This window comes from Schistocerca gregaria, chromosome 4 (genome assembly GCF_023897955.1).
Source record: "Schistocerca gregaria isolate iqSchGreg1 chromosome 4, iqSchGreg1.2, whole genome shotgun sequence".
Classification (NCBI taxonomy): Eukaryota; Metazoa; Arthropoda; class Insecta; order Orthoptera; family Acrididae; genus Schistocerca; species Schistocerca gregaria.
The window spans coordinates 78,076,691-78,096,955 of record NC_064923.1 but is presented as its reverse complement, the minus strand read 5'-3'; the positions used below and the strand labels follow the sequence as shown (position 1 = coordinate 78,096,955).

The 20,265-nt window shown below is 37.3% G+C and overlaps 1 protein-coding gene across 3 annotated transcripts in view; it reads left to right on the top strand.

The window, feature by feature from the left end:
• LOC126268134 (protein bric-a-brac 2-like) overlaps positions 1-11,617 on the top strand; it is a 129,017-nt gene extending 117,400 nt beyond the window's left edge. For 2 of the 3 annotated variants that reach the window (XM_049973665.1, XM_049973666.1), the window contains 3 exons: positions 2,997-3,134; positions 4,317-4,444; positions 11,341-11,617. In XM_049973665.1, coding sequence (XP_049829622.1) covers positions 2,997-3,134; positions 4,317-4,444; positions 11,341-11,371 — 297 coding nt within the window. In that variant the 3' untranslated portion in view covers positions 11,372-11,617. Of the gene's footprint in view, positions 1-2,996; positions 3,135-4,316; positions 4,445-11,340 lie in introns of those variants that run through there. The other variant, XR_007549096.1, reaches the window with a different exon arrangement.
• Positions 11,618-20,265: the final 8,648 nt, after the last annotated feature.

Below are 20,265 nucleotides of genomic sequence, written 5' to 3'. Positions count from 1 at the left end.
TTCTCAGTAATAAAATCCAACACATTTTCTGATGACAGCGAAACTGTATCTAAGGATAAAATGTTAAGTTACAAGTTCTCACGTAATACATTGTTAAACTAAACTGTCCGAACAGTCCTTGGAGGCCCAACAGTACTGACCGACCGCCGTATCATCCTCAGCCCCAACGCGTCACTGGATGCAGATATGGAGGGGCATGTGGTCAGTACACCCCTCCTGGTCATTATCAGTTTTCATGACAGGAGCCCCTACTTCCCCATCAAGTATCTCCTCAATTGGCCTGACAACGGCTGAGTGCACTCCACTTTCCAACAGCACTCGGCAGACCGGACAGTCACCCATCCCATTGCTAGCCAAGCCCGACAGCACTTCACTTTGACGATCTGACAGGAACTCATATTACCATTATGATGAGGCTGTTGGCACGTAATAGATTGCACCTCTCACAGATTAGTTGAGTATTAATCACCATCTTAATGTGCAAGATCACGAGAAATGTTCGCTACACACCATGGCATCGGCCAGTGACGTAATGTTCATTGCTGATGTCATGTCACATTTTGCTGCATATATTCACAGTATTATTGTTAGTTGGCGAAGCCAGTGAATGTAATGTTAAAAACGACCAGACTGCGGTGACAGACTGATCTGTAGCTTCACCTTAGGTCTATGAGATTGGAAAGTGATATTGGTTGTGAATGTTGATGTCAACAAATGTGATATTAAAGAAATCTTGTGCTCACATACTGATGTGTAGCTGAGCCAACTTGAAAAATAATAATAATAATAATAATAATTGTCATCATGTTACAGTCGCACATTGCTTACTGCATTTGTCGCATGTTTCAGATGTCGCTGGTCAATGTCAATGACTTGTATTAAATATTCCTCTACATCTGCACTGCATTTCATGAGCATATACAGAGCTTCAGAAAGACCGAGTGTCACAGGATTTTAACTCACAGAGATGATTACAGTGAGTAGGGAATGCTATTTAGTAATCATTTGAAAAAGACTACTTCAGTATCACTTCGATGGAAGCTTATTCCTTGTGCCTCATGACATATTTTGTGTTGAGTATGAATTACACCTAAGGAAAAATGCCAGGTGGGGCAATTGAAACTACCCACAATGGACATAGTCTTTATCCCATGACATAATTAAGCAGTGGCATATGACATACATTCACAAACAGAAGGAACAAAATACTGATACTTGTTTTGCATCAATAGTATATTTGGGGTTCATCTTGCGAGTCACTTATGTCCACCATTCTAAATGCTTCAGTTAGTATAGCAAAATGAAGAGCATTTAATCTGTGACAATTACAAGGCTATATCTATTCAAGCTGCATGTGCAAGGCATCAATACAAAACATAAATAACTGAAATAAAATTCCTGGGAGGAAGAATATTCAACACTGCAGTATTTTAAAATATTTGAAGGCACACAAATCATCATTCGAACATTTGGATTAGAATGAAATTTGAATTACTTTCAGTGACAAATTAAGTTACAAATCAGCATAAACAATCTTGAAAGAAACAAAAGCTACAGCCTCCTAACATGCACCTATTACAAAGTGCAAAAAAACATGAATATTTCATCTACATTACATTCTTATTCTTGCATGGTTGGTGGTGGTGGGGGGCGGGGGGGGGGGGGGGGGGGGGGGCAGGCAGCTGTTGGCAGTCACTATCACTCTCTTTGTTGTAGACTCCCCCTGCAAATTTTGTAACATATATGTACATAATATGCATCAAAATACTGGCCTATGTCAGTTATCTAATATAGATTCTCAGATTTTACCTTGCCATTTCAGTTTTTATGGTGAAAGATTTGTCACAAAAAAAAAAAAAAAAAAAAAAAAAAAAAAAAAAAAAATGCAGTGTGAATGTAAACATTAGGTAATGCCATAGGTCAGTCTATTGCCCCAACTTTTAACTCACAACCACAGTATCACCTTAAACCTAACATAGAACTTGGGCTATGCCATAGGTCAGTCACAACAATCAAGAATTCAGGGTGTGGTGGGGTTCAATATCATACGCTAGCTCCTTTTAATTCGCTACAGTTTCGTTTAAATCAACACCTTCCTTTTGGCGACAGCATTCATTTACAGTTGCAAGCTTTCCAAGAGAGCACTGGATCATGACAACTTCTCAACAGAAACATCTGTCATGTTGCTCGGTAGCTCAGGGTCCCCCCACCCCGTCCATCGCAAAGGATCACAGTAGTGAGACCGGAGAGACATCTATTGGTTTGCTCAGTGATAGAGTGTCCCCATACTGGCGAGCCCTAGATGCCTGTCAGCACATTGCTTCCTCTTTTATCATCTTACATATACCTCTTTGAAAGCATATAGCAAGTGCCATTACACCAGACGAAAATCAGTTTGGTGTTCCACCACTGTCCAGAGCTCTCCAAATATGTCTTCATCCTGACTAGAGCAGAATTGTCTTCAATAGTGAGCCCTGTCTCAAAGTGAACCCTGGTTTACCAGCGAAAATGTGTATGGAGATGGTCCGGACTTTGGAGGTGTGCCAAGCTATCACCAGATGTATGGCACAACAACAAGGACTGATTGCCTGGGATGCCATTTCTTTTCATAGCAGATCCATTTGGTTGTCATATCCTATGCCTTGTTTTGTCGCCTTTCATGGAAAGCACTCCTGAGCTTACATTTCAGCAAGATAATGCCTGCTCACACAAGGTGAGAATTTCTACTGCTTGTCTTCATGGTTGCCAAACTCTACCTTGGCCAGCAAAGTTGCCAGATCTCTCCCCAATCGAGAACATTTGGAGCATTATGGACAGGGATCTCCAACCAGCTAAGGATTTTGACAGTCTAAGGACAGAATTTGGCATGATATCCCTCAGGAGGACATCCGATAACTATGTCAATCAGTACCAAGTTGAATAACTGCCTGCACAAGGGCCAGAGGTTAACAGAGCGTTGGTCTCTGGGCTAATTCTATTGCTCTTTGGTTTTTCAGGTTCCGAAAACTGCCATCTGGAGAAGGTTGCAAGAAGCACAGAAAATGCCATCAAAGAACCATGAGCAAACTGCTGAGACTGGAGTAAACACAGCGATGGAATCAATACAAGAGCAACCAGAATTTTCTTTTCATGACGTAGGTCACATTAATTTTGGAGATAATTTGTATGTATGATGAATAAGGTTTAATTATCACCTCCAAAAAATAAAATCATTTATTTAAATTTTAGTTTATTTGCAGTTACGTGTCTGCGGTCCTGTTACATGCCTCTAGCGGTGTAGGTACTGTGGCACAAGGATTTTAACACTTACCTTGGCTGCAAACAAATACCTTCAAACAATTACATAACTTTATTTCACAAAGGTGGTAATTCTCATATAATATCATGGATAATTTAATCAGAAATGCAGATATATCGTACTTCTGATCTACTTACAGGCTTATGCCTTCTAAATTATGCAGAAGTGAACCCACAAGTCGTACACAATTCATAATGTGTTTTACATCAGCTGATAAAAAGTCTGTAGGCACTGAGACACAGTCTAAGATAATTTTCTTTAGTAAATTTCACGTTACTAGTATTCTGTTGCAACATATTTATTCCTTGTAGCAGTAAGTATTAAAAAATTAAGTAAAATGGTAGAAAACATTACTGGGCTCATTTCAAAGGTGTTCACTATTTTACAACAATGATAATTCCAGGACGAGAACTACAAAAAGAAATGAAGAAAGGCATCACCTGTCTTATTGATAATTGACATATGACCTTTATCACACAAAACTAATTAACTTTAAACTCTCTATTCTTTTTCAGTGTAATTACACACACACACACACACACACACACACACACACACACACACACACACACTTGCAGGTCACTTCATAACTGTATAACTACTGAAACCTACACCCATTTTAACGTGCTTACTGTAGTCAGACCTTGATCCTCTACCCATGTCTGGCTATCCAGATTTACGCATCCGGCCATACAGATTCAGGTTTTCTATAATTATGCTAAATGCAAATGACCTTGATGTCAAAGTGACATTAAACACAATCTTCCTTCCTTCCTTCCTTGTTCTCCCTCTACAGTGTTTAACTCTACACACTTACCTCCAATACTAAACTGACAATTCCAAGATGCTTCAGGATGTATCTTATCAATGAATCCTTGCCTTTTCTGTGGACATAGTGTTAACATAGTCCAAATTATATTGGTTCTTAGGTTGAAAATCAGTTGGAAATTTCTTTCCCTCTAAGTTATTAATTAATTAGTACATGAGCTACAAATAAATGCTTTTTTTCTTTTCTTAGGTTTCAACACAGATACCTGTGACATACATTGATGAATCAGATTTCCATGAAACATCCCTCATAATACTAACCACTGACATGGACAATGGTGTAGAATTACAAGAGCAAAATAATTTGCTGATGGAAAGGTAATGAGCTACAGTGAAACAGGTGCTGTAGTATAAGTTTTTATTAGTTAAAGAAACTCTTAATATGACAACAACAAAATGTATCAAAAGACACCTTTCAACTTTTATTTTCACACTAACAAATTCAGTTATTAACATTTTTTCCACTAAGGCTCATAATTCTTTATTTCTTCTACTTTTAACAATGATGTATAGCAGTTTTCATGATTTCATGGAAATTTTAGAACAGGAGGGGGGTCAATTAATCGTGATGATTTATAAAATATTTCTTTTTCATAATTATAAAAGTTCTTGCATTGCATTTTGCTTTGTTCAACAGAACACAGCCTGATGATGTGCGCTTTGTGCACAAGATCAATGTGCCGGTCTCTGTCACATAACTTATCAGTTGTGTTTCGTGTATTGGTGTTATTACTCTCCCCATCAGTTAGTGTTGTATTTTCTTTTTTCCTGTTAGGGGGTTTTTCAGGTAAGACGGGAGAGCAGTTTTACTAATGAAGAGGTTTTTCAAATATTGAATCAGAAAGAGACTTATTGGGTTCAGATGGTGATTTTTCTGACAGAGACAGTGGATGATAAAAGATAATGAGACTGAGGAAGAGTTACTGTCTGCAGATGTCTCTCCATGTCAGTTCTTCCTGTTGCAGTTCGAGAGTCAAGTGCCACAACAACACTGAAGATGGCAGCAAGAGATAGAATGGAATGGGAGTTTGTTAACACGCTGTTGTGTGGAAGAAGGGCTGCTTTTGAATGTCTTGATGGAGGCACAAGGGGCCATATGCAATGCACCAAGTAGATAAGTCCATCATCAGTGCCTTTGGACTTTTTTCATTGATGCTGCATATTCTTAACATTTAAAGAATTGGAGGCAGTCACTGTTATTGTATATGCTAGAGCTGTTTCCTTCAATCTTCTTTGGTTGCACTCCTCCGTTTTGATGCGAAATCATCATAAGCTCAAATAAATAAATAAATGTCAAATTAGAATGTACTGAGGTAACAATACCATTGACATCTGTGAGAAACTAAAAACACCATCTGTGGAAAATGAATACAAAAATGCTTGGAAACTAACAAGTAAAATAAAGAACAAATATTAGGACCTTTTGAAATAGGTCACATTGCTGAATAGAAAAAGCAACATTTTTGTACCCACAACAGTAAACTAAAGTTGTTAGAACTCTGAGCGAACGATTTGATTGAAATCTGTACACACTGCATAAATGAAAAGAACAAATATTGATCTTATCTTCACCCTTTCAGATATGAATTTTTTTCTGGATCAAGAAAAATTATTCTTTATGTAGTCATACTCCTAGATGATTTTTTAATATTTTATATGCAAGATTTATGGGAAAATATGCACCCATTTTCAAAACATACTTTGTACACGTGGCTTTGTTTTGTGAACTAAAATAACTAATTATGAAATGTTCTCTGTGGCAGTAAATAGTAAAATGATCATTCAGTAATTGCTCTGCAAAAACAACAACAACAACATCAACAATATTCGATTATATAGTGGAATATAGTGAACCAACCACATCTGTGTATTCTGGTGATCGCGAGCTGATACGCACTGCTACACTGACTTGCTGATATTTTCGTACTAATGCCAAAGAGTTGGCAGCACTTGTGCATGATGGGAAGGTGGAACATTCAGAAATGTGTTCATCAGGTTTCCATTGGGAAAAATACTTCTGTTGCATTAAGACACAGTAAAAATGAATGTGTACAATTGTAGCCAGAGGGTCTAAATGGGTTAACTGAGTTGTAGATTTTTAATACGGATCTCATTATGGTTTAGATAGACACTTCCAACTGTTTTTGGGATATTCAGTTCATCTGTTTTGTAATGTTAAACATGAGTTATTGAAGTCAATTTAACAGCGGTCAGAAAGGATAGGTTGCTACTCACCACATAGAGGAGTCACAAACAGGCACAATGAAAAAGAATGTTAGACATATTCAGCTGCCAGACTAAGTACTTCACAAGATGTAGACAACAAAAAGCTCACACATAAAGTACAACCTACACACAAATAGTGTGTGAATTGTGATTGTGTAAATACGTGTGAATTTTCTGTGTCTGATGAAGGACTTAGTCCAGTAGCTGCATTCTTTTTCATTGTGTCTGTTCGTCACACCACACTCCCATTGTTGTTGTTGTTATTCGAGCCTGTATATTCCATTGTCTGAAATGAATTTAAGTGACTTGTCCATGGATTCTTGATAAAACATCATAATTATTTCAGAAGAAGCAGTGTTTTGTTAATGTATCTTGAACTTCTACTACACCTGACCAAGGTTTCAAGTTCCAAGCCCATTTTCTAGTTTTACACCGTTGCAAAGATCTTATTAATGCACAGCATTTTTCAACTGTTCTTGCATCATTCACAGCTCATGAGTATTTATACTAAGTGTATAAAAGAGATTTGGGGGTAGTAACTGAATAAATGGAGAGGATGGAAAATCAATCGGCTTTTTCTTTAATAATTTTGGGAGTACTAGGGAATGAACAAACTTGGTTTAATCAATTCAAGAGGAGTTGGGGGAATGGTCCTTCAAGGTTTTTTTTAAAAAATAATCAGTTAGTTCAAGACCTCCAAGTATATGTATTCTAACCAAACAGAGGACTGCAATAACTGTTAAAATTAATATCTTCTTTACATTGGATTCAGTTTTGTACAATTCTGAGGATCTGTGGGGCTCTTTCAATCTATTGCAGACTCAACACCATGTTTTTCCTTTGAAGTAGGAGCCACACTCCACTTTAATTCCTCTGAGACAGCTTGGCTCAGTACAATAGTTCATCACTGCATATTTTGTTGGTTTCCAAGCATACATATTCTGATAGATTAGCTTGTCAAAAAACTACGTCATTTTTGGGCTATCCTTTGGGATTCTGCTGTATGGAATATTAGATCCTTTCTTTTCATAGTTTTGTTGTAGATTACAGAACATTTGGTTCATAAATTTACAATTTTGTAAAAAAAAATTGTTCGTGTTACCACGTGGTAAATATACTTTTTCTTCTAAATTTGGTATTTTAATTTTTAGTAATTTTCCTTGGTAGGTGTTTGTTTCTTCTTTGTAATAATATTGCTGTTACGTCTCATACCAAAACCAATGGCTACATGACAATTTAGCTAGCCTGAAAACATCAAATTTCACCACCTGAAGATGAGAATGTAATTGTCCAATTGCATCTCATCAGAGAAAAAAAATCCATTGCATAAACGAGCTATTTGCCATGTGCACATAAAAAGCAAAACAACAGTAAACAAAGATTGAAAGAAAAGTTTAAATCTGTATTACTAAAACACTATCCAGGAACCCAGCACCAGTTGTGGTGTAAGGACAACATAAATTCGATTTTCAATATTTCGTGTAGTTATTAATGGAATGTAAAAAATTTAAAGCACTGCTATAATCGACTCATTAAGAGTTATAATTTTAATGTTTAAAGTTTAACACAATAAGACACGTACTAATGTTAGAAACTGTGTGTGTTCATCTTGAGGCAGTGTAACACATGACATGCAAACACCCAGATATTCATTCAATATCTGGAATGGGAGCTCTTACTGACTTCCAACAAAATTTACCCATAATTTCAAACATTTACTCTGTGACACCTCCCACAAAATGATGAAATGGGAAAAAAATTATTGCTTACTTCATTTTCACTGGTCATGCAGTAAAATGGCATCATCAGGCATGACAATTTAATTTATTACTTCTCTGCTACTAACTTAATTCACAGCACAGTTTTCAGACATTATCCACATATTCCATTGAATGTATCAGCAAAATTATAACATTGTGTGACACATACTTCAGGAGATACAATGCCGCAAACATTTAGATTTGCTTGAAGTGCCATGCAGAAAATGTGCTAGAGACCGATGACCTCAGCAGTTTGGTCCCATAGGAACTTACTATAATAATAATAATAATAATAATAATAATAATTAAAAAACAGCATCTATGTACATTACTGAAAGTACCTACCAAATTATATCTTTGAATGGCACACAGCTCAGAAGATATGATGATGTAAACATTCAAGTGTATGAAAAACTAATTTTGTTTGAAATGGGGCTCACATTCCATGCCTACATTCAAACTGTGTTTCATAATGAAGTGGCAGTGTCTTACAACAAACTTTAAGCAGAATTTCAAATCTTTCCTAAACTTGTCCTCTATTATATGCATAAAGGCATAGTAATCAGACAAGGTGTATTATACACGGAAGTTCAGATTCTTTAAAGATTCAGGGGTTTGCTGGTTTCATACTAATGGTGCCCCCAAAAATGCTTAAGGCCAAGCACCTAAGTCTAAAAACAAAACCACAAGTACTTGCAATCTCACAATATTTTGTACCAAACAGATGTTTACCCTCATAAATGCTTTTCATTATACAAACAATGAAAACTTTGGGAATATTTGCACTCCATTATTGTTATATGTTATCTTTATTAACTTTGAAAATCTTTTTTGAAGTTATTATACCTCTATCCTCTTTTTTAACTAGTTATTTCAATTGTTTTTGGAGTTCCTGGTTATATGTTTACCTCATTAAGGTTTAATTTATTGCAGGGTATCTTAATGCCTTGTAATATGTCATTAGTAAAATTTTATGGAGGAGCAAAGCTTAAGATTGGATTTCCAAATGCAGATTTATTTTGTTCCTGAAAACAGCTTAAAACAAAACTTATTCTTGGGTTCTGTGAAAATGATGCCCATGATTTGTCTCTAATGATATTTTTGTTAACAGGCCACAAAACTCACATCTTCCTTCTTATCAGCAACTTTATCACTGTACTAGATTTTTTCTGAGTCATTTAGACAGTTTGTGAATCTGTCTGTGATTCTTCTCTGACTTTATTAATAAGAATTGTAAAATTACAGGGAAATAAAATGATTGGCTGTTAGAAACACCAAGGAGACGAAATTAGTATTACTGCATATAGAAGTATACATGTAGTAATCTCTGTTTTCGGAAATGTATGTTCTTTCTTCAAGGAAGAGACAGGGTCAGTCAGGAAGGATAGGAAAGGGTGTGGAAGGGGGGAACCTGGTGTAAGAATAAAGGTAGGCAAAGGTGGAAGTGAAGGTATCTCAGAGAGTACAAGGTCAAAGATAATACAGTAGTCAACACAATGGCAGATTTACTTAAGGGATAATAAAAAGGTGAGATTAAGAAAATAGTTTACAACAGAAAGAGAAATGAAAAGTGGATAGAATAATGAAGTTAATAAATAGGAAGAAAAAATTAGATGGGAAAATGAGAACATAAATTAGGAAGTAATTGAGTAAATAATGCAGTCGTGTCAAAGAAAAATTGAATCAAGAAAACTAATAAATTATTAGACAGAATTGCTGGTCAGCACTGATCATAAGGAGGTAAAATATGTAGTACTGCCAGTAGACTTACATAAAAAAGTTACACACTACACTGCCTTTTGGTATTAATAGTTCAGTAATGAAAGGCATATAGGTTGGGGAAGGTTAGAAAGGAAGAGCAAGTCACTCAGACCCCAGGACAAGAGAGGGACACCTGCAGTGATGATGAGAGTAAGCCAAATATGAAGTTGTCACACCAGAAAGGAGGGGGGGGGGGGGGGGGAGGGAGTGCATGGTAGTTAATGTAGGCTCTACCCAAGAGGGCGGCAGAATGAATAACGGAATGCGCTGGAGAGTGCGTTCCCATTTCTGGAGTTAATGGAAACTGGTACTGGGTAGGAGAATTCAGATGGTACTTATGATATGACAGGCACTTTGGTCTTTTCAGTCATGCTGTTGAGTGTCCTCAGCAATCGGGTACTGCATGTCTCCAAGATGTACAGTAGTTAATAACTAATAGTTTAAGTCTTTATCTCACAAAGACTTTTATTGTGCGATTTCAAACAAGCAAAAATGATGTGTCATCTCCAGTACTAGACATTAGTGGACACATAATAAATGAAAACCCCCTACATAAAATTTCGTATAGTACATTTGGATAACACTTTAAAACACAGGAATGCCCACGCAGCTGATTGAGAATATCAGTTCAGTGTGTTTTCTCTTAACAGACTTCCTTGATTAATACCCTAATTACTCCTCAGACTTTCTTGATTAAGACCCTAATTACACTTATTTTTTCAATTGTTCCCCATATTCTGCCAAATGGAGGAACCCAGAAAGTTATCCAGAGAAAACTTTATGTTTGTGCCTATTCTGTTTCCACATGGTGAGTGGAACTGTTTCTTTGGTTCCTATTTGTATGTTGTTATAGCATTATTTTATGGGGCAAATACTGGCTTATAACTCATTATCTGGAATATCCTTTCTTTGTGCTTGTGCAGCAAGGTATGCAGAGGAGCTTCAGGTGCCTGGAAAATAGGAGGTAAATCTCTGACAGACCAAGAAATTAGGTGGGCCGTGGCTGGAGAGGTCAGTTGTACCTTGGCATTTCGCTTGGAAGCAACACTTCCAGATTTGAGTCCCAGTCGAGCAACAAGAGAATTTTCACATTCATTTTCAGGGGACATCTGCATGGAAGAGTAATCTCAAATGACACATTTCAATGGCCTATCCATTTATGAAGTTGACTGAAAATTTTACATAAAATAAAATAATAAAGGACAAGCAACCACTCACCCATAGCTAACTAATGTGTTGTGCACAAAAACAAACAACAGTAAACAGAATTTACATTAGCTTTCGAGCTCTTGATCTTTCTTTAGTAGAATTCAAAACACACACACACACACACACACACACACACACACACACACACACACACACACACACAGCTGTAGTGAGTCTGACTCTGTAACTCAAGTCTTTCAATTATGCCAATAATGCACCAAAAAGATGTTATTCTATACTCTGTTTTTTCTGTTTTAGGCAACAGGAAGAGGGGTGTGCCAAGAAATAGATATAGAAGTCTGAGTTAACCATGAAGAACAGAAGCTGCTGTCTTTTTATTAATGTCTACACAGAAAAATGTGTGACTTTAGGAATATGTGTATAGCTTTGAGGTGATGACTGAGTAAATACAAATTTTCTAATAATATTTTGTAACACAAAAACATGTATTTTCAGCGATGAAGATGCAGTTTTCCTTTGTCCTAATGTTTGTTACATCTGTGTCATTTTAAACAATGGACTGTAAAAACCTCTACACACTGTTTATTTCATTTATTCATTTAGTACCAATTTCGTCACATTCATGATACAATGGATAATATATTCACCTATTTTTTGTCGGTATTCACAAGATAACATTGTATATTAAGAAAAGGTATCCCCTAATTCTCACAGCAGGTGGGACCCCTCTCAACGTAGAGTCTGAGTGAACTGACCTTACTTCTTCAACTAATCCCTTTTACTTCCTTTTCTAAAAGCTATATGTAGTATTTTCTTTCATTTTTAACTAGATGAAACACTTTTTTGTCTTCTTTTAGAAAACTTTTTTAGTTTGTGTGACATAGGTTTTGGGTTGCTGGCCCATTTTCTGGTACGCGACTGATTCCAAAGATGGCATCCACGCAAAGATAAAAACATGTCAACTTCTTAAGTCATTAATTTTGAACATAACTGTAAAAGTTATCTCTGTTGACTATTTTGATGTAGTTACATTTATATTGTCCTACCTTATGACATTTATTAGGGCAGCATTTAATATAACTGTGAATAAACATACACTGGAATGGAGCTAAGAGAACAGAGATGGGTATTTGTGTCATTACCTGTTTGTGAATGAAGGCACCAAGGTTCGCCTTTTATGCAGAAGTTACAACATTATCTAACAGAGGTGAGTAACTGAATTGAGTCTCCTCATTCAGTTTTCTGCTCTAAAGTGTATCTATCAATAATTAAGGAAAAATGAACTATCACTTTAATATAATTTATTCATTGGCCCCAGGGAAACACAGTAACCATTTCATGAAACTTTTCATTTTGGTATATTTTCGCACATATGGTATAATTGTGTGTTTCAGCTTATTACAGAATTATCTTTGAAAATACTACATGGTAACTTATCAGTTAACAAGTTAATGTAGAACATTTCCAAACGTCTAATGGTGACTTGGTAAGAAGTCCAGACTGGTGGTGATACCCAGTTGTGAGATTTGAGACTGAAATGTATAATAATTAAAAAAATTATATTCCCTTTGTCATTTATTCATTCACAAGTTAACTCACCAGATTTTACAAGTATTAAATAATGAAATAGCACCAATTAGTATTTTCTGTGACCTATCTAAGGCACTTGACTATGTGGATCACAGTATTCTCCTAAATAAATTGAAGTTTTATGGGAGTGATAGTATAGCCACCCAATGGATAATGACGTACTTAACGAAATACTGCCTGTTATTGTGTTTCACAATCTCAGGTGCTATTTGGTATTTGGACTATCGCCTGCCAGCGCTTTTGTTTGGTAAGTCACATCATCTTTGTTTTTAAAATAGAAAGAAACTTCCACATGGGAAAAATATATTTTTTATATTAAAACAAAGATTCCAAGACTTACCAAGCGGGAAAGCGCCGGCAGACAGGCACATGAACAAAACACACAAACACACACACAGAATTACTAGCTTTCGCAACCAATGGTTGCTTCTTCAGGAAGGAGAGGGAAAGACGAAAGGATGTGGGTTTTAAGGGAGAGGGTAAGGAGTCATTCCAATCCCGGGAGCGGAAAGACTTCCCTTAGGGGAAAAAAAGGACAGGTGTACACTCGCACACACACACATATCCATCCGCACATACACAGACACAAGCAGACATTCCCGGGATTGGAATGACTCCTTACCCTCTCCCTTAAAACCCACATCCTTTCGTCTTTCCCTCTCCTTCCTGAAGAAGCAACCATCGGTTGCGAAAGCTAGTAATTCTGTGTGTGTGTTTGTGTGTTTTGTTCATGTGCCTGTCTGCCGGCGCTTTCCCGCTTGGTAAGTTTTTAATACATCTTTGTTTTTAGATATATTTTTCCCACGTGGAATGTTTCCCTCTATTATATTCAGGTGCTATTTGGTTAGATTTGACATTATCCATTGGTTGGCCATACTGGCAATCCCATTATGTGGCCATGGCTCAAAAGGGGTGAAAAGCTCACCAGAGAGCAATTGCAGAGCACCGAATCAGACCATGGGGCACATCCTAAATGAGTGCCCTGGCAGATCATTCCCAGGGGGCATCATGGAACTGCATTCTGCCTCTCCAGCAGCAGTCACTTGGCTCTCTGATCTGGGTATTACTGTTTAGGTTTTTTGCTTACCTTATTTTAATGTTTGTTTTCTTACTGCACTTTTTCAGACTAGGTATATTTCATACCAAAATGTGTACATTTTAATTGTCATAACTGAGTATATTGTATTTCTATAACTGTTTGTTTTAATTATCATATGTTTATGTAATATCTATGTACTTAACATTCACCTGCTTGGTGCTAGTCAGTGTTATGTAATATTTTGTGTGTTGTAATTTTTTGTTTTTCTCATACGACATCTAACCAAAAGAAAGCAGAAAGATGTAGTTAGTACTTCTACCAATGTAGTCCAAGGATATCCTGACTAGGGAGAAATCATGTATGGAGTTCCCTAAAGCTCAGTCTTAGGTCTACAATTGTTCCTAATGTATGTAAACTATCTTTCTCCTAAAATACAAGTGGAATTAGTTCTTTTTGCTGATAACAGTACTATTGTAATCAGTCTGAGCATACATACAGAAACATAAAAAATGGCAAACAGAATTCTTAAAAGTGTAATTAACTGATCTTTTACAAATGGTCTCGCCCTCAAATTTAAAAAGACACAACAGATTTCATTCTGCACATCTGGCGCTACTACATTAATGATGAGTATAACAGATGCTCAAGAAATAATAAATAGAGTATAAACTCCAAAATTCTTAGGTGTCCATATTGATGAGAATTTAAATTGGGAAAAGCATTGTCTGGAACTCTGAAAAAAGCTTAGTTCAGCATATTTTGCACTTAGAATCATTGCAAATATTTGGGAGAGAAAAATCAGTAAGCTGGCATATTTTGCACATTTTCATTCAAAAATGTCAATAATGTTCTTTAAGAAAGAATATCTTCATAAATGTGTTGTATAATATGTGGTGCTCAGAGTATGCTGATGCAATAGTTCCATACTTAACTATCATATACAACTGCTCACTTGATGAAAGATCTGTACCCCACAGGCTGGAAAGTTGCACCAGTCACACAAATATTCGAGAAGGGTGATAGGAGTAATCCACTAAATTACGTAACCATCTCATTAACATCAAGATGCAACTGGATTTTGGAACATATATCGTGTTTGAACGTTGTGAAATGACACACAGTCAACATAGATTTAGAAAATATCATCCTTGTGAAACACAACTAGCTCTCTACTCATACAAAGTGCTGAGTGCTATCAACAAGGGATTTCAAATGGATTCCATATTTGTTGATTTCCATAAGGCTTTTGACACCATACCTCACAAGTGGCTTGTAATCAAATTGCATGCTTATGGAATATCATCTCAGTTATGGGGCTGGATTCGTGATTTCCTGTGAAAGAGATCGCTGTTCACAGTAATTGATGGAAAGTCATAGGGTTCTTCCTTATCTACATAAACAATTTAGGAAACAATCTGAGCAACCATCTTAGATAAGATATCTGTATGATGCGAAAATTGGCAATTCATCCTAAATAACGAAAAATGTGATGTCATCCATACGAGTGCTAAAAGGAATCAATTAAACTGTGGGTATATGATAAATCAATCAAATCTAAAGACCATAAATGCGCCTAAATGCTTAGGAATTAAAGTACAAACAACTTAAATTGGAAAGAACACAAAAAAATGTTGAGGGATAGATGAACCAAAGACTGCATTTGTTGGCAGAACAGTTAGAATATTCAAGAGGTCTGTTAATGAGACTGCCTACACTACACTTGTTCATCCTCCTTTGGAATACTGCTGCACGGTGTGAGATCCTTACTAGATAGGATTAACGGAGTACATTAAGAAAGTTCTAAGACGGACAGCATGTTTTGTATTATCTGGAAATAGGGAGAGAGTGTCGCATACATGATACAGGATATGCAGTGGACATCTCTAAAACAGAGGCGTTTCGCGTTGGGATTAGATCTTCTCATGAAATTTCAATCAACAACTTTTTCCTCTGGATGTAGAAATCCTACTTAGGGAGAAATGATCACTATAATAAAATAACGGAAATCAGAGCTCGCGTGGAAAGATATAGGTGTTCGTTTGTTTTTTCCTGCACGCTATTCAAGAATGGAATAACGTAGAATTATTGTGAAGGTGGTTTGGTGAACTCTCTGCCTGGTACCCGGACTACTGCTTCACAGTATGTTTATTCCCTCATGAAATTTGTTGTATTAGGTCTGTTCAAAAAATTCCAGAACTTTGTCCACAAAATTTTTCTACTCTTACCTTTCACTTATTTTGCTTGGTCTCCTTCGAACTATTTTCCTCCGCAATTGATACACCATTCCCAACACTGTTTCCACTCCCGGATTTTCTTGCTAGCTTCGCAACATGTCTTGATAGTACCATCGATTACCAGTTTGTCCTTGTGGCATGAAATCATGATGAACTAAGCCTTCAAAGTCAAAGAAAGCATAGCTTTGACATTTGACTGGACCTGATGAGCTTTTTTTGGTTTTGGAGAATTTTTCATAACCCACTGTGAAAATTATACCTTGGTCTCAAGATCATAGCCATTGACCCAATCCCACCACCAGTTTGATTCTCTTAAGGAACATGTCCTTCTCATGTGCAAAATCCAAAAGCTCTTCACACATTGCTCGCAAGGTCTTTCTAGTCTTGACAAACTTGGTGACAACACGGTGCATTCCAAGGATGCTGTGTCTTCTGCAATCTCTCAGTCAGTCAGTCTTCGATTGGTAGGCACAATTTCATTGATGTTCACGACATGTGCATTGTCAGTGGATGTCAATGGTGTTGTGTCATCTTTAACTTCTGTGTGGCCATGTTTAAACTGTGTGAACCATTTGTAACACCAAGCACAGCTTAAGCACTCATCAGCGTAGTCTTCCTGCATCATTTGGTGGGTCTCTGTAAAGGTTTGCTTGAATTTCACACAAAATTCTGTGCAGAGGCATTGCTCCTCTGACTATGCCATCTCAAAATACGCAAATTGTGCGACACAACGTTCTACTCTCAATACGACACTGAAAAATGACTAACAGACAGACAACAGTGAAACTTCCAGTAGTTACAGATTAAACATAGGCATGTACAGGGATGCCAACTGTACTTTGCTCTAACACACCATTGGCACGAAATTATGAATGTTCCAGAATTTTTTGAACTGGCCTTGTAAATAATCCACTACAATTTAGAAGGAAAAATGATGTTCATAATTACGACACCAGAAGGAAAAATGACATTCATTGCTACACATTAAGGTTGTCTTTAGCATAAAAACAGGTACACAATGCTGCGAAAAAATTTTTGGTCAGTGAGATAAAATGTCTGACAGAGAGCAAAGTAAAATTTGAAAACAAACTAGGAAGTTTCTTCCTCTGCTCTGCAAAATTATTTCTGTTAATGTGTAAAAGTACTGGGTAGTGAATTACTAACTCTCTATATCTTTTTTTTATCTTTGTAATTAAAAAGCTTAGAAATGTGGAGATCAATTTGTAATGTGAATGTAAAATGACTCATTCAACATCATTATGATCCATCGTACAAAATGATCCATGGAACGTGTACCTATCTAACTAACATACTAGACCTCTTCCAGTGTATATGCATCATAATGGTGAAATATAAGGTTTCACATGTGAGATAGTCAACATGTTTTCTAAGATGACTTCTTTTATTACCTTTCACTTTCCACTTGGAATTTTGGATAAATAAGAGACAATAAATTAAGCACTGTAATTTCCCTGAACAAACTGTATTCTTCTTTCATGCCATGTTGAGTTGTATTCTACACTTTTATAAGATAAAAATATTTGTGGAAGAGACAATGAGATCGCTAAAGAGTCTACCTCCAAATATAACTGTAATCACTTCTGATGTGTATGGCTCCCCTGTGTCAGCATGAACTATATGCAAAAGGAATTTAGCAATAAACTGTATTTTAGTTACCAATACAAATTATTGACTGGTGTATTCCAGATGTGGTGCAGTTTCTGCTGGCCCAAGGAAATAAAGATCAGTCCTTTAACTTAAGTTTATTTGAAATTGTTTCACAATTGCGGTTAAATGTGTTGGTACCAGAATATCATTGAACATAAAAGTATGTAAGCATAAAATGTGGTGTCACCGCCAGACACCACATTTGCTAGGTGGTAGCCTTTAAATCAGCCTCGGTCCGGTAGTATACATCAGACCCGCGTGTCGCCACTATCAGTGATTGCAGACCGAGCGCTGCCATACGGCAGGTCTAGAGAGACTTCCTAGCACTCGCCCCAGTTGTACAGCCGACTTTGCTGGCGATGGTTCACTGCCTACTTATGTTCTCAATAACCGAGAAGATACTTTAGCATAGCCTTCAGCTATGTCATTTACTACGACCTAGCAAGGCTCCGTTATCAGTTACTATTGATATTGTGAACTATGTACCGTCAAGAGTGACGTTCATCATTAAGTATTCCACCAGCTATGTCCGTTGTTTCTAAATTCTAATTTCCTTGTCCTGTCCCAGACCTCACGCCAGCCTGCGTGAGCTAAAATGCGTGCCTTTCGGCCTCCTCTAGTAACACGGTGTTGGCTCTCCTGCCAACCACAACATAAAATCTTTCATAAAAATTCTGACCAGGTCACCGTGTAAGTAAACATAATATTGTGATGGAGCAAGATTCTGTACAGACTCACCTTTGGCCACTTTTTGGTACTTTTTCCACCAATCTGCAGTCATCATCCAACTTTTTTTCAAGTGTTGTTGTACCAATTACAACATCCCTTCTGCATCCTAATTCTTTTATGACATTTCAGGTAGTTGTCTTTTGCACAATACTTGACTCACTTAAAATGTAAACTTTTTGTTACATATATTCAAATTAAATTAATCAAATCCCCCTGATCAGTGATTATCTAACTAAAAAGTAAAATCAGACAATGGAAAGGATATATTGCTGCTCCCACCAGGGTTTGGACTACTCATAGTGCCCTGAAATGAGGAATGCCCTACTTACTATCCTCCCCCACTCCTCTCACAGTGGTATTCTGCTGCTCACTGAACCTATACAATATCCTCTTTCATACCTATACAACCCTTGGTCCCAACCCCTTGCCTCATGGCTCATATTCCTGTAATAGATGAAGTGCAAGACCTGCCCCATACATCCACCCTCCTCCAATCCAGCTACGAGCATAACCTATCCCATCAAAGACAGGGCTACCTGTGAAACCAGTCATGTGATACAAGCTAAGCTGCCATGACAGTGCCGCATTCTATGTGGGCATGACAGTGAACAAGCTATCTGTCCACATGAATGGCCACTGACAAACTGGCCAAGAAACAGCAGGACCACCCCATTACTGAGCACACCACCCAACAAGATGTTCCTCATTTCAATGACAGTTTCACAGCCTGTGCGATGTGCATCCTTCCCACCAACACCAGCTTTTCTGAATTGTGCAGGTGTGAACTCTCCCTGATATATATCTCACATTTCTCCCCCCCTTCCCCCTTCTGGCCTCAACCTTTGTTAGCCAACGGCCTTACCCATCTAGTCTCTTTCATGTTCCTAGTCCAGCATTACACAGCCTTCTATTCTGCGAATGCACCCAGTCTTTTTACTTCTCTCCTATTTCTTTACCCCCCCTTTCCCTGCCCTCCATCTAACGTTGCGACTTCACCTAGCCGCCTACCCACTCTCTACCTCGTCCTTGCTCAATCCAACTAGCAGAACTACCATGCCCCACCCCTACCCTCTTACCCTCCCCCTCCCTACTCCAGCCTAATCCTTACCCCCACCACACAGTTGCCTTTCCCATCACAAGCTACTGCTCGCATTCTATCTTCAGTCTTGCTCATGCGTGTGTAAGTTGTGTTTGTGTTTGTGTCTGAGTTGCATTTACTCGAGTGTGTGTGTGTGTGTGTGTGTGTGTGTGTGTGTGTGTGTGTGTGTGTGTGTGTGTGTGTTTGTCTATTTCCAACAATGGCCTTGTTAGCTGAAATCTCACTTTCTGATAGTCATTTTGTTGTGCGTATCTGTGACTTAGCATCTACGCTATATAGTGAGAAACCTATTCTTTTCATAATATTGTTACATTCCATCCTGGATTTTCCATTGTTTCATTTTTGCCTTTTAGTTTTCTTATCACTGGCGACTTCTGACTTTTCTGCTCCTCAAATCTAATTGTGAAGGTGAAGATGAGCCTCCAGAGATATGGACGAGTCAAGTTATATGTTAACAAGCACAAGCAACCACTATGGGCAACTTCTGTAAAGTACACTACCAACAAATTCCGATTAGTGCTAATGAAAGCACACTGGTAATTATAGGAATGACTTCTATATTATTTTTTATGTGTGTAGGCATATTACCACCAAAATATATAAGTTCATACATTTGCTAATAACTTTTTTCTCAATAAGAAGCCAATTAGTTAAACTTCCGATACTTTTATCCACATCATAAACACAGTGTCTGAGTTACAAGGGTTGTGAACATTCTAAACTGAAACTGAGGTTTAAAACAAATCACACAGTTATTTCATAAAATGACAACAATATCTTGAGTTTTACATCCCTTTAAATTGCATCATTTTCTTCGGGGCCATAGTACACTTGTGTGCAGCATTTTCTTCGAGGCCACAGTG